The sequence below is a fragment of the Lethenteron reissneri genome, chromosome 7 (genome assembly GCF_015708825.2).
Source record: "Lethenteron reissneri isolate LAM-NWPU_2019-01 chromosome 7, ASM1570882v1, whole genome shotgun sequence".
NCBI lineage: Eukaryota > Metazoa > Chordata > Hyperoartia > Petromyzontiformes > Petromyzontidae > Lethenteron > Lethenteron reissneri.
Window position 1 is genome coordinate 5,245,805 of NC_083785.1, and position 11,913 is coordinate 5,257,717.

The following is an 11,913-nucleotide window of genomic DNA, read 5'->3' on the forward strand; positions in this document are numbered from 1 at the left end:
GCCGCGTGTAATTGCTGCTCGAGCAATTATGTCGATGGGCGGGCTTGCCTGGTAGGGGGTGAGGGGCTCTGGAAGAGGGCGGGTGAGTTGGTGAGTGGGTTGGTGAGTGGGGTGGAGAGTGGCTGGCTGAGTTGGTGAGTGGGGTGGAGAGTTGGTGAGTGGGGTTGAGAGTTGGTGAGTGGGGTGGTGAGTGGCTGGGTGAGTTGGTGAGTGGCTGGCTGAGTTAGTGAGTGGGGTGGAGAGTTGGTGAGTTGGTGAGTGGGGTGGAGAGTGGCCGGGTGAGTTGGTGAGTGAGTTGGTGAGTGGCTGGCTGAGTTGGTGAGTGAGTTGGTGAGTGGCTGGGTGCATTGGTGAGTGGGGTGGAGAGTGGCTGGGTGAGTTGGTGAGTGAGTTGGTGAGTGGCGGGTGAGTTGGTGAGTGGCTGGTTGAGTTGGTGAGTGGGGTGGAGAGTGGCTGGCTGAGTTGGTGAGTGGGATTGGTGAGTGGCTGGCTGAGTTGGTGAGTGAGTTGGTGAGTGGTGGGTGAGTTGGTGAGTGGGGTGGAGAGTGGCTGGCTGAGTTGGTGAGTGGGGTGGAGTGGTGGGTGAGTTGGTGAGTGGGGTGGAGAGTTGGTGAGTGGGGTGAAGAGTGGCTGGGTGAGTTGGTGAGTGGCTGGGTGAGTTGGTGAGTGGGGTGGAGAGTGGCTGGCTGAGTTGGTGAGTGGGGTGGAGAGTTGGTGAGTTGGGTGGAGAGTTGGTGAGTGGGGTGGAGAGTTGGTGAGTGGGGTGAAGAGTGGTTGGGTGAGTTGGTGAGTGGCTGGGTGAGTTGGTGAGTGGCTGGGTGAGTTGGTGAATGGCTGGGTGAGTTGGTGAATGGGGTGAAGAGTGGCTGGGTGAGAGGTTGAGTGGGTGAGGGCGTTGGCGATGGTGGGAGGGTGGCGATAATTATGATGGAGGTTAGGCAAGAGAAGGGGGGGGGTCATGATGCGGGTAAGATCAATGATGATGATGGAGGTGAGGCAAGAGAGGGGAGGGTGGTGATGCGGGTAAGATACGGATGATGGTGGTGATGCGGGTAAGATACGGATGATGGTGGTTGGTGGTGGTGGCGAGGGAGGGTGGTGATGCGGGTAAGATACGGATGATGATGATGGTGGTGGTTGGTGGTGGCGAGGGAGGGTGGTGATGCGGGTATGATACGGATGATGATGATGGTGGTGGTTGGTGGTGGCGAGGGAGGGTGGTGATGCGGGTATGATACGGATGATGATGATGATGGTGGTGGTTGGTGGTGGCGAGGGAGGGTGGTGATGCGGGTACGATACGGATGATGATGATGATGGTGGTGGTTGGTGGTGGCGAGGGAGGGTGGTGATGCGGGTACGATACGGATGATGATGATGATGATGGTGGTGGTTGGTGGTGGCGAGGGAGGGTGGTGATGCGGGTACGATACGGATGATGATGATGATGGTGGTGGTTGGTGGTGGCGAGGGAGGGTGGTGATGCGGGTATGATACGGATGATGATGATGATGGTGGTGGTTGGTGGTGGCGAGGGAGGGTGGTGATGTGCCCGCGACAGATGCCTGGCGTCAGCACTGCCTTATTATCCGGATTACAGCGCCATAAATCACGATTCAAGGCGGTAATTATCGGTTTCGTGCTTTTTTTCTCTCGTGCCATTTTCTGTTTTTGACTTCATACACACACAGACACAATCCGTAATGAGGGCTAAAGTGTCCTGGGCTGGCGAGAGTTCCCACACTCACCCCCACTCACCCCCACTCGCCCTCCACCCGCACTCATCCCACTCACCCTCCACCCGCACTCATCCCACTCACCCTCCACTCAACCTCCACTCAACCTATTACTCACCACTCACCCTCCACTTAACACTGCCGCCTCATTCACCCGCAATTACATTCACCCCATTCACTCGCTCACCACTCACTCCAGAGTCTCACCTACCCACTCACCCACACACAAAAGCCAAAGAGCCCCCCGTGCAGCCTTTATAGACTGTTGGGGCGAGTGCTGTGAGAGAGCGATTATTGAAGGCCAGCACAGTGCACAAGGGGTGATGCGGCTGGAACGCCAGGCCACCTTTTGTCTCCCCACTGTACAAGGTACACATTTAAATCCGAGTGGACACGCTCACAGACATACAACAGCCGCCATACCACACAAGGTGTGACCTCACCCCAGCGCGTGTGCCAGGCTAGGTGCGTTTTGTGGCCGTCACGTGAATCCGCACTTCGGAAGGCTCTTTGACATGAGATTACGGGGACAGACCGAGGTGCCATGGGGTGACCGAGTTGACCGGCTGATGTACCACCACCACTACCACCACCACTACTGCCAGCTGTGTCCCCCGACCACGTGGACAGGCACGCGCCACGGAGACGTTGCATCGCAAGGCGGCGAGGAATGGTGACGGATTGGGGGCGCTTTCACCCAGCAGTGGATAGAGCACGGCGGCGGCTGCTGCTGCTGTTGCTGATGACGCCACAGTCGGCAAGGCGCCCGTGATGGAGAATGAGCCAGCAGCCACGCGCGGGGACTTCTCATCCTGCTGCTGCTGCCAGCAGGGCTGGAGGCGCCGATATGTTCGCGAGGACATCATCAACAACATCAACGTCGTCGTCGCCACCGAGCTGCGACGTCGAGCGGCATCTGCGGCGGTGGCGACACCTCGCGCCTCTTCGCGCCTACGTCGCCCGGGGGGACGCCTCCGCCGATCTCACCAGAGCCCTGGGGCAACACCACCACCATCAGCGGCGGTGGTGGCGGCGGCGGTGGCGCGGGGCCGACCTCGGGGCAGGGCGCGGCTGCCGTGGACGCGTGGCCACCACTGCCCGGGGCCCGGCCCGGCGCGCTCCGGGCCGTGGACGGGTGGCCACCACGGCCCGGGGCCCGGCCCGGCGTGCTCCGGGTCCCAGCCTCGTGGGGACCGCTGCGCTGCGTGTTAGATTGCACTGTGTGATTGTTACAATCTAATGTGAGCGTACGACGGAGGCACACGCACGCACACAAATGCAGACGCAAGCAAGCAAGTAGTTCATATTCTTAGGTTTTTTCGGTAAAGTCACGGAAGCTTGTGTTGCCTCCGAAACGTCGTGATTTTTTTTTTTACTTTTATTAATTTTAATGTTTTACCTACGTGACTTTACCGAAAAAACCTAAGAATATGAATCCTTGCAGTCACGAAAGCTTCAAATCTAGAAGCAAGTAGTTAGTGAAGGTGCTACTGGCGAGTATTCAGGCCGGCACGGCGTCACGAAAGGGATGGTGTGGCCAGAACTACAGCCCGGCCGCCTTTCTCTCCCCAGCGCTGAAGTCCGCAGTCCCAACCACAGCACCGGTCCAAGACCGAAGCCTGCGAATCCCAAGGGACGGTGACTCCGAGGCGTAGACATCGCACGCAAGGCGGCTGGGCGACGCCTACTCGGAGAAGACCCCAACTCGGAGAGGACCCCAACTCGGAGAAGACCCCAACTCGGAGAGGACCCCAACTCGAACGGTGCACGAGGTGGGCAGCGTTGCCTGTGCGACAGCTCTCCGCCTTGTCCACACCACCAACTCGATAGAACTTCATTTGTGGCCATTTTGTCATGAAGACCACTAACCTAAAGAGCTGAGAAGTTGCGGTCATTCCCACAACAGGAAGCGGTGAAACAGACACGACTGTAGACCGGCTTCGTCTCCATGAGGACTCGTCAATGAGCACAGACATCAATGTCGCTGTCGCCATCAGCCTGTGTAAGCCACGCCTTACCTGCAGAGGGCTTGTATGTACGTATGTTAAACTTCTTTAGCGCCGTACGTAACCAACCGTGATCATCGGAGGTGCGGGGAAGGACAAAAACTAACCCGGACTATGGGGACCCCACTGGAACTCGCCTGCAGGGATCAATGATTCGAATCCGGGTTTTTTCGGCAGTTACGGATTTTTAACCAAAAGTACAAATTCCTTGGCCAGCGCGAAACGAGCGGGAATTGTCACCAAAGTTGACCTCGTGAACTCGGCGTGCCAGCGTCTCACAAAACAGCGCAGCCCTCAGGCCCCCACGTGGCGTCTCGTGCTCCCTCCACGCCTCCGCACCGAGTGAACTCCGATGGCATCGCCGAGTGAACTCTGTGGCGGCGATGCGACGTCTGTACGATCGAGTACCACCTGGCCGTGAACTAAAAGAGGAATGATTCATTTATTTATTTGATCAACGGAGGTGGAAGTCGCGTCGGGCAGCCGAGGACACACGGCCTGGGCCAGAATCTCTGAAACAAGCTGCTGGCAACAGCGCATCCTCGACACGGGCGGCGGTCGATAAACAGCACGGTGTGCAGAGGGAGCCGAAGCCCATTCATTCCCCGCCCTCCGCCAACAGCGTCGCCGACGATATTCATCATCGACACTTCTGGATTCCCACCATGGGAACGTGGAATTTCCACAACCCGCTCACAACCTCCGACCAGACGAGCACCGCAAGAAATCTCTCCATCCGGTGGTGGGGGCCCCGCTCGGAGCACGAGGTAGAACTCTCATCTCAGGGGCCCCCCCGCCCCCCACAGGCCAGGACGAGACCCCCCACGGTGCGAAATCACCGGGCATGGTGGGGGGGGGGGGGGGGGATTGAGATCGGTGCGGCGAAGAGGCGGGGGGAGGGATGAGAGGCGGCGTGAGTGACGCGCCGCGTGGCTCACGACGAGTCGTGGCCGTGCCCTCGTCACGTGAGCGCCGTCTAAATTATTGATCGCGCGCCCCCCACGGCGCCCCCCCCCCCCCGCCTCGTCGTACCCAGCCGGTTTCTTAAATATTTCAGCAGCTGCGCTGAATATGAATACGGCCGCTCAAGCGAGCGAGCCGTGGCTGGTAGTTATTTATTTATTGCCGATCACCATGGCGCTCGCCACCGTGCCAGGGAGCTGCTCCTCCGTGTGAACCGTGCGGGGCCAAGCGCGGCGACTGCAGCCACCACAAACTGCTGCTGCCGCCCCCCGCGTGGCCGGTACAGATCCAAAGGGGGTCCCAGTGGTTTCAGAAAGTCTGTCTCAAGTCCCCAACGAATCATTTGTGTGAATTGAAGATTTCGTCTCCGCCTTAAAGTACTTCGGCGTCGTGCCGGACTCGTGAGAGGTCACCACGTGTCTCGTTTGAGCCGCCTGAAAATGTGGTCGAGTTCATTGAGAGGTGGCAAGGTTGGAATTACACGGAGAGACCAGAAGAGGAACACACAGTGAGTTCGGGATGACACACAAGTTCAGAGGCGACGTATGGACTGTTTAGAACGTGAAGTGGACGGTGGCCGAGACCAACAATGGCGTGGCGGCCCAAGGAGGGAATGCGGCCAAGTTGGTCCAAATGCACTGGAACAAGGAGAAAGGGAATTGGACTGGGAGCCTTGCACCAGGGTCCATGCCATTGTTTCTGGGTGCACTATGTTAATGTGCGCTGTGTTAATGTGCACGTGGATTTAGTTTCTGGGTACAGCTTGTAGACAGTTGATCGGCAGGTCACGCGTGGTGACCGAGTTGACCCACTTCCTCCAGCGTGGAAGAGTAGGCCAAATACACTCAAGAGATCCCCCTCGTGAAGGCCCTTCCGCCGGCGCTTGAGCGAGCAATTGCGGGGCTGCGCCTTCAGCACCGTTGCGGATTGTAAAAGTGTCCTCCGACCACGGCAGTCCGAGTACACCTTGGGTGCCGCTGGTAAACACGCTGGCCGGCCTTTCCTCGCGAGCGGCGGCGCCGCGGCGGCTTCACATGCGGCGCCCCTCGCGCCGCCGCCAGAAGTCGGGCACGCCAGCGGCGATGGCCTCCTCGGCCAGGCGGAGGCAGCGGCCCGGCATGAAGCCCACGAGTGCCGTGCCCACCAGCCCCACGCCGGCGCCCGCCGCCAGCTCCCGCACGCGTGCCTCCACCCGCGCCGGCTCCGTGTACTCGAAGCTGCGGTGACAGCGGTGCAGGGAGGAGCGGCGGTGATCAGATTCTGCAAAATCGTGGAGGCGGCCGGGGTGGCTCGGAGCTCGGGGCACTCAACTGGCGCAGCTCAGATCCTGGGCTCAAATCCCGATTTCAGCCGCCCACTCTTGATTGAACCGGGTTCTCAGTCGTAGCGACGTGATGGTCATAGCCCAGTCACCAATGGCTGCACAAAACAACTATCGGGCTAAATTCCAGAACTCAATGTATCAATATTGGTTTGAGCGTGACGCGACGAGCATTACTCTGGAGCAGGGTCGGTGGGAGAATGCTGCCCTCCTGCTGCGCAGACCAGAGGTCGCTTGAGATCCAAATGGATCCTTCGTGTCATGCCACGACACCAGTAAATGGAAAGCCGCGCCTGGGCGCTGCTCGGTCTGTTTCCAGTCCACACCATGCACAGAACGTGTTGGATTTGAATTGCAATAAAATTTAGGAAAATTTACACAAGTAGTACAAAACACGAAATCGTTGTAGCTACATCGTGAAATGTCGGAGTGCGGGGGTCTATACAGGAATGGTTCTGAGGGCGGCCCACGGCAGTGCTGACCCCTGCCAATGACGACTTCGAGCCCCTCTTGGTGTCACGTCAGTCCCAGCCGGATCTAGAAACTTCCCCAGAGGGGAAGAGCCGCCCCGAATGTAACGCTTTTAAAGACTCGCCCCTACATGAATGGAAGCAAGATTAAACGTTAATTCTCCGGTAAATATAAATACAATATGGGATCTCAGGGGAGCAGGGTGGGTGGGATCGCCCTTGACCCCCCCACCCCTTGGGTTCACCACTGCTGCCAGACGCTCCGGCTGCTGCTGTGAATGGGGGCTCTGGAATCTGTGCGAGGCTCGTGCTGCCCCCCAGTGGAGTGACCTCTCATGACGCCAACGCTCTCTCAGTGAAGCTGCAGGCAACGCGTCCTTGAGAGCCTCGACAATCGGCTCAAGGTGGTGAATTTGGTGGCGAATTTGGTGGCAACAAAACCACGTGTCTCTCTCCGGTATTGGATCTGTGGTGCCCCTCGTACCGCGAGGCCGGCACGTGATCGCTGGCGCCGCCGTCGGCGCCGCCCGTGGCTCCACGTGCGTCGTCCTCTTCCTCCTAATGCACACGGCACGCGTTTACATCGACGTCGATAGTTTAATGGTCAGCGGCGAACGATAACCCGAACCTGTGCCGAGTCTCCACTTCGCCATCCCGCACTGACCAGCGTGACGAAGCGGGCACAAAACCTCGCGTGGCCCGCACGTCACGAGGAGGCCCTCATCCAGTAGTGGATCGGTAAAAGGGCTGCACCTGTACAAGAACTCAAGCCGATCGAGTTCTCCTACTTCTTACTGGAATCCCAGTGACCGACATCAGTGAATGCTCACTGACGTGCAGCGGCGCAGGGATCACGTGTGCAGCGGCGCAGCGATCACGTGTGCAGCGGCGCAGCGATCACGTGTGCAGCGGCGCAGCGATCACTGTGCAGGCGCTGCAAAGGCACCGGGGGGCCCCGTGGCCGGAGGACGTCGGCATGCGGCCACGGGGAGGAGATGCGAACGAGAGCGGCGACGGTGATGGGACTCGGTGCTGAGCGGACCCGGCTTCTGTGCTGCAGGAGCCCCGTGAGATACGATTATCGTGGTACCCTGCACTGGTCAACAAATCGTAGCATCGCCAAATCGCGGCCGTCCTTGTGCCACCCCGACGCTGGGCAAGAACTCGGGCCCGGCTTCAGCTCCTCTCGGATCCGGGAAGGCAGCAGTGGGGCCCCGGTGTCGAGTGCCACCGTAACGGTGACACTCGCCGCCAAGGACGGTGAACCTGACTGGGCCAAAGGGACGGTTGGTGGTGCGGGGCGCACCCCAGCGGCCCCCGAGCGCGTGCCCCGCCGCACGGCTCCTGCTGGGTCACACCTGGAGCGGGTCGAAGCGGCGCACGTTGCAGGCCACCTCGACGCGGCCCTCGTGAGGGAAGGCCATGGCTTCCACGCCGGGCTGGAGGCCCGCAGGACGTGTGCGATGCGGCGGCCCAGCCTCAGGTCGGTCGAGTCGATTGTCACGTTGCAGTTCATCACGTACGGCGTCGCGCCCACACCTGCGAGCGTCACACGTGGACGGCAGACGCACATACTGGCAAGGCGCCGACGAGGCAGCGGGGATAGTTTGGCAGAGCTGCTATTTTAGCCCTACCCCAAGTAAAATGGCCACGAACACTTACGCCGAGCATCCAGCCTAGCAGCCACGAGCAGGTTCTGCGAGCAGGCACCGTGACCGCACTGGTGCCCATGAACCGGAGAAGGAAAATTAGAGAGTGGTGGAGGTGGCCCAATTCGTGCCTTGCAACGGGTGCCGTGCCTACCACGTGATGCCACCGGCTGCAACCGACCGTACCCGCGGGTGGGAACGCGGTAATTCCCAATGCGCCTGAAGCACGGGGGAGGAACTCACCGGCGATGCCGTAGCGAGGGCCCGGCATGGGCCCCACGTCCGGGATGGGCGGGGTGACCTCGCCGGCGGTTTGGCCGGGGCCCCCGTACCAGGCCCACTCGCGCCGGCGCGACACCAGACTCCGGCGGCCGGGCTCGTCGGCCCAGCCGAAGAGGAACGCGGACGCGCCCGGCACCTGCAGCGTCAACTCCCGCGCCACGGCTACGCGCGCGGCCGGGCAGGAGGATGGGGGAACACGTGGAGAGACGGACGGATGCAGGGCCTCATCTCAGGAGGGTCACACCGGGTCACACGGCTCGATTTCCGTGCCCAGCACCGCATCACTTCAAGTCTGTGTGCTACGGCTGTGGCGACAAGCCACCTGCCACCGACGCCAGTCTACGAGTGACCCGGAGACTTTCAGTGAGACACGAACCCCTGGGCAGACGGAGACAGATGGCCAAACAAATTAACTTCTCATAACCTCCCCGTGACCGCCCTGTGCCCTCCCCGTGACCCCGCGTACCCTGGGCGACACGTCCGCACTCGCGCAGCCCGACGGAGTCGCTGAGCGGGTGCACGGGGACCAGGTCCACAGAGCCGAGGCACGGGTGCCCGCCGCTGTGCGCCGACACGTCGATGAGGGCGCACGCGCGCACGCACGCACTCACCAGGGATTCACCTGTGGGGGGGCGGAGAGAGGTGGGGAGTGAGGGGGCAGGGGGTTCCTCTATTCTTGCCGTTATATGGCCCTCCCTGGAACAAGCACAGTTGACGCTTGTGATCTGCATTCACTTAACTTGCTCATTCATTAATTTTACCACCACCACCACGCGTCTATGCGACGTGCCCCACTCCACCACACTGCACATCAACACCACGTGAAAATACACGCCGTCTACTTCACAGTGGACGATAGAGAGATCGCGTTATCCATGAGACTCGGTGAGGATTTCCTGGGTAAACAAGCAGAATGAAAATAATAATACCAACATACCCAGCGTCTCCACCGGAGCTACGATCGTGATGACGGAACGGTTGTACTCCAGGTCAGCGAACACGTTCAGCACGGTGGCATTGGGGAAGAGGCGTCCTGACACACGCGGGGTGGGCCACAGGAGACGCGCCGGGTGGGCCACAGGAGACGCGCGGCGTGGGCCACAGATTCAAGAATCTTTGCCCCCCAGGATCTGGGAGCTGCTGACTCGATGGCCCAACACGGGGCATCAGAAGCAAGCAAGACTGCCACCCAACACCTTGAACCCAAGGTCTCAGCAGGCCTGGTGTGCATCTTTCAAGTGTGCCTAAGCCAGTTAAACAGAATGTTTTGATTGCAATGCGATTTGCATCGTTGTACGTCTAAAGTAACGTGTACTTGACAAAGCCAAAACAAGGTGTCCTCTTAAATTGTTGAGGGTATATAGACCGTTCCCATCCCGGTACGACCCACCAACCCCACCCCGCGCCCCTACCGTGAGGAGTCCGCAGAGCGGCCCAGGCCACGGCCTCCACGACTTTGGGGTCCCGCGCCCCCGACACGTTCAGCAGAGAAGCGGCGAGACGCAGGGGACGGGGCATGACGGCCTGGGGGGGTGGGGGGCACGGGGGGGGGGGCACGGGGGGGGGGCACGGGAGGGGGGCACGGGGGGCGAGGGGAGGAGACTGCAGCTGAAACCCGCTCAAGGCGAGACGGCCCCCTCCTCACGTGGGCATTGCCACAATGGTGCTGCTCATCTCCTGGGCCATCGTCGGACGCTCCACATTCCTGTGGCGGGGACTTATCTCCACAGGACAAACACGGTTCGACTTCCACACAAAGTGGTACTCATTTTAAAGACCCCGGAGGGAGGGCTGATGGGCTAGGTCAACCACCTGGTCGGAGTGCGGGTGAGAGATAGTGGTGAGGAGTGGGGGTGAGAGTTGGGGAGAGATAGGGGTGAGAGATAGGGTGAGGAGTGGGGGTGAGAGATAGTGGTGAGGAGTGGGGGTGAGAGATAGTGGTGAGGAGTGGGGGTGAGAGTTGGGGTGAGGTGATAGGGTGAGTATTGGGGGTGAGGAGTGGGGGTGAGAGATAGGGTGAGGATTGGGGGTGAGCGATAGGGGTGAGGAGTGGGGTGAGAGATAGTGGTGAGGAGTGTGGTGAAGTATGGTCAGGGCCTATATGACCCTCTAACAGAATACCACCGGCGTGGGAGGTCTTCATCCAGCAGTGGACTGACAGACGGACTTCAGTGGCATTCCTCCTCCTCATCGAAGCCACCGCTGTGGAGCCATGGACCGCACGAGAACACCACCAGGCCGACACGCCACGTCTCAGTCATTCGTGGACATTTAGAAAGGGGCACAGGAGTGCGTGGAGCGTGCCCACGCAGCCCACGCCGTGGCCACGCCGCGAGCCACGTGGTGCTCGGCGCTACGTCAACGGAGGAGGAATACCGAACGTGCAGGAGGAACTCTGTCTGCTGAAGCCCTCTCACTCGAGATTTGAAGCTTTCGTGACTGCAAGGATTCATACTCTTAGTTTTTTCGGTAAAGTCACGTAGGTAAAAAAATGAAATTAATATTATTATTTTTAATTAATTTTAATTTAATTTTTTTGCCTACGTGACTTACAGAAAAAACTGAGAGTATGAACCCTCTCACTCACTCACGCTCGTCGTGGCAGCAGCAGCAGCAGCGGCGGCGGCGAACCTCTCGACTTGGCCCCAAGACCTCCTGCCTCCTCACGGCAGAGCAGCAGCTGCTGCCGCCGTCGTCACGCAGTGTGCCACTTGGTGGGCGACTTGGTGAGCGAGTTGATGGGCGACTTGGTGAGCGAGTTGATGAGCGAGTTCACAAGTCGGCGAGCTCGTTGGCGGGTGGGCAGAGAGCAGGGCGAGTGAGCAGTGAGTGGGTAGTGAGTGTGAGTGATGGGTAGTGAGTGGGTGAGTGAGTGGGTGAGTAGTGGGTGAGTGGTGGGTGAGTGAGTAGTGGGTGAGTGGTGGGTGAGTGAGTAGTGAGTGAGTGAGTAGTGGATGAGTGAGTGGTGGGTGAGTGAGTAGTGGGTGAGTGGTGGGTTAGTGAGTAGTGGGTGGGTGAGTGGTGAGTAGTGAGTGCTGGGTGAGTGAGTAGTGAGTGGTGGGTGAGTGAGTGAGTAGTGGATGAGTGAGTGGTGGGTGAGTGAGTAGTGGGTGGGTGAGTGGTGAGTAGTGAGTGGTGGGTGAGTGAGTAGTGAGTGCTGGGTGAGTGAGTAGTGAGTAGTGGGTGGGTGAATGGTGAGTAGTGAGTGAGTAGTGAGTGCTGGGTGAGTGGTGGGTGAGCTCTTGCGCACGCGGTCAGGGCGAGGTTAAAGGGGCTCACCTGGTCACGTGCCTCTGCCGTGGGGGCGGGGCTTGTGGGGGAGGGGCGGGGCTGTTTCCGTTAGCGCACTCCGGGGTCTAGAAGTGGTGCATTCGCAATACGCCCCGAAGGCAGTTGCTTGACGCCTGACGGGCTTAATGCCATGACATTATCTTCCCTGAGGGCGACTGGCGATGTCAATATGTTTGTATTTGTTCGCTACTCCCC

General features: G+C 59.7%; 1 protein-coding gene across 6 annotated transcripts; it reads right to left on the reverse strand.

Moving 5' to 3' along the window:
• Positions 1-4,174: 4,174 nt before the first annotated feature.
• On the reverse strand, positions 4,175-11,829 carry FTCDNL1 (formiminotransferase cyclodeaminase N-terminal like). Of its 6 annotated transcripts, none has more exons than XM_061573935.1 (8): positions 11,707-11,829; positions 9,840-9,951; positions 9,365-9,460; positions 8,894-9,049; positions 8,389-8,589; positions 7,855-8,035; positions 6,981-7,054; positions 4,175-5,922 (listed from the first exon to the last, which is right to left on the reverse strand). In XM_061573935.1, exons 2-8 carry the CDS (start codon positions 9,943-9,945, stop codon positions 5,414-5,416), a joined length of 1,323 nt encoding a protein of 440 aa, XP_061429919.1. In that variant the 5' UTR covers positions 9,946-9,951; positions 11,707-11,829; the 3' UTR covers positions 4,175-5,413. The 6 variants fall into 6 exon arrangements, with proteins under 6 accessions (XP_061429919.1, XP_061429902.1, XP_061429910.1 ...); XM_061573918.1 differs by lacking the exon at positions 11,707-11,829 and adding an exon at positions 11,019-11,706; XM_061573926.1 differs by lacking the exon at positions 11,707-11,829 and adding an exon at positions 10,549-10,977.
• Positions 11,830-11,913: the final 84 nt, after the last annotated feature.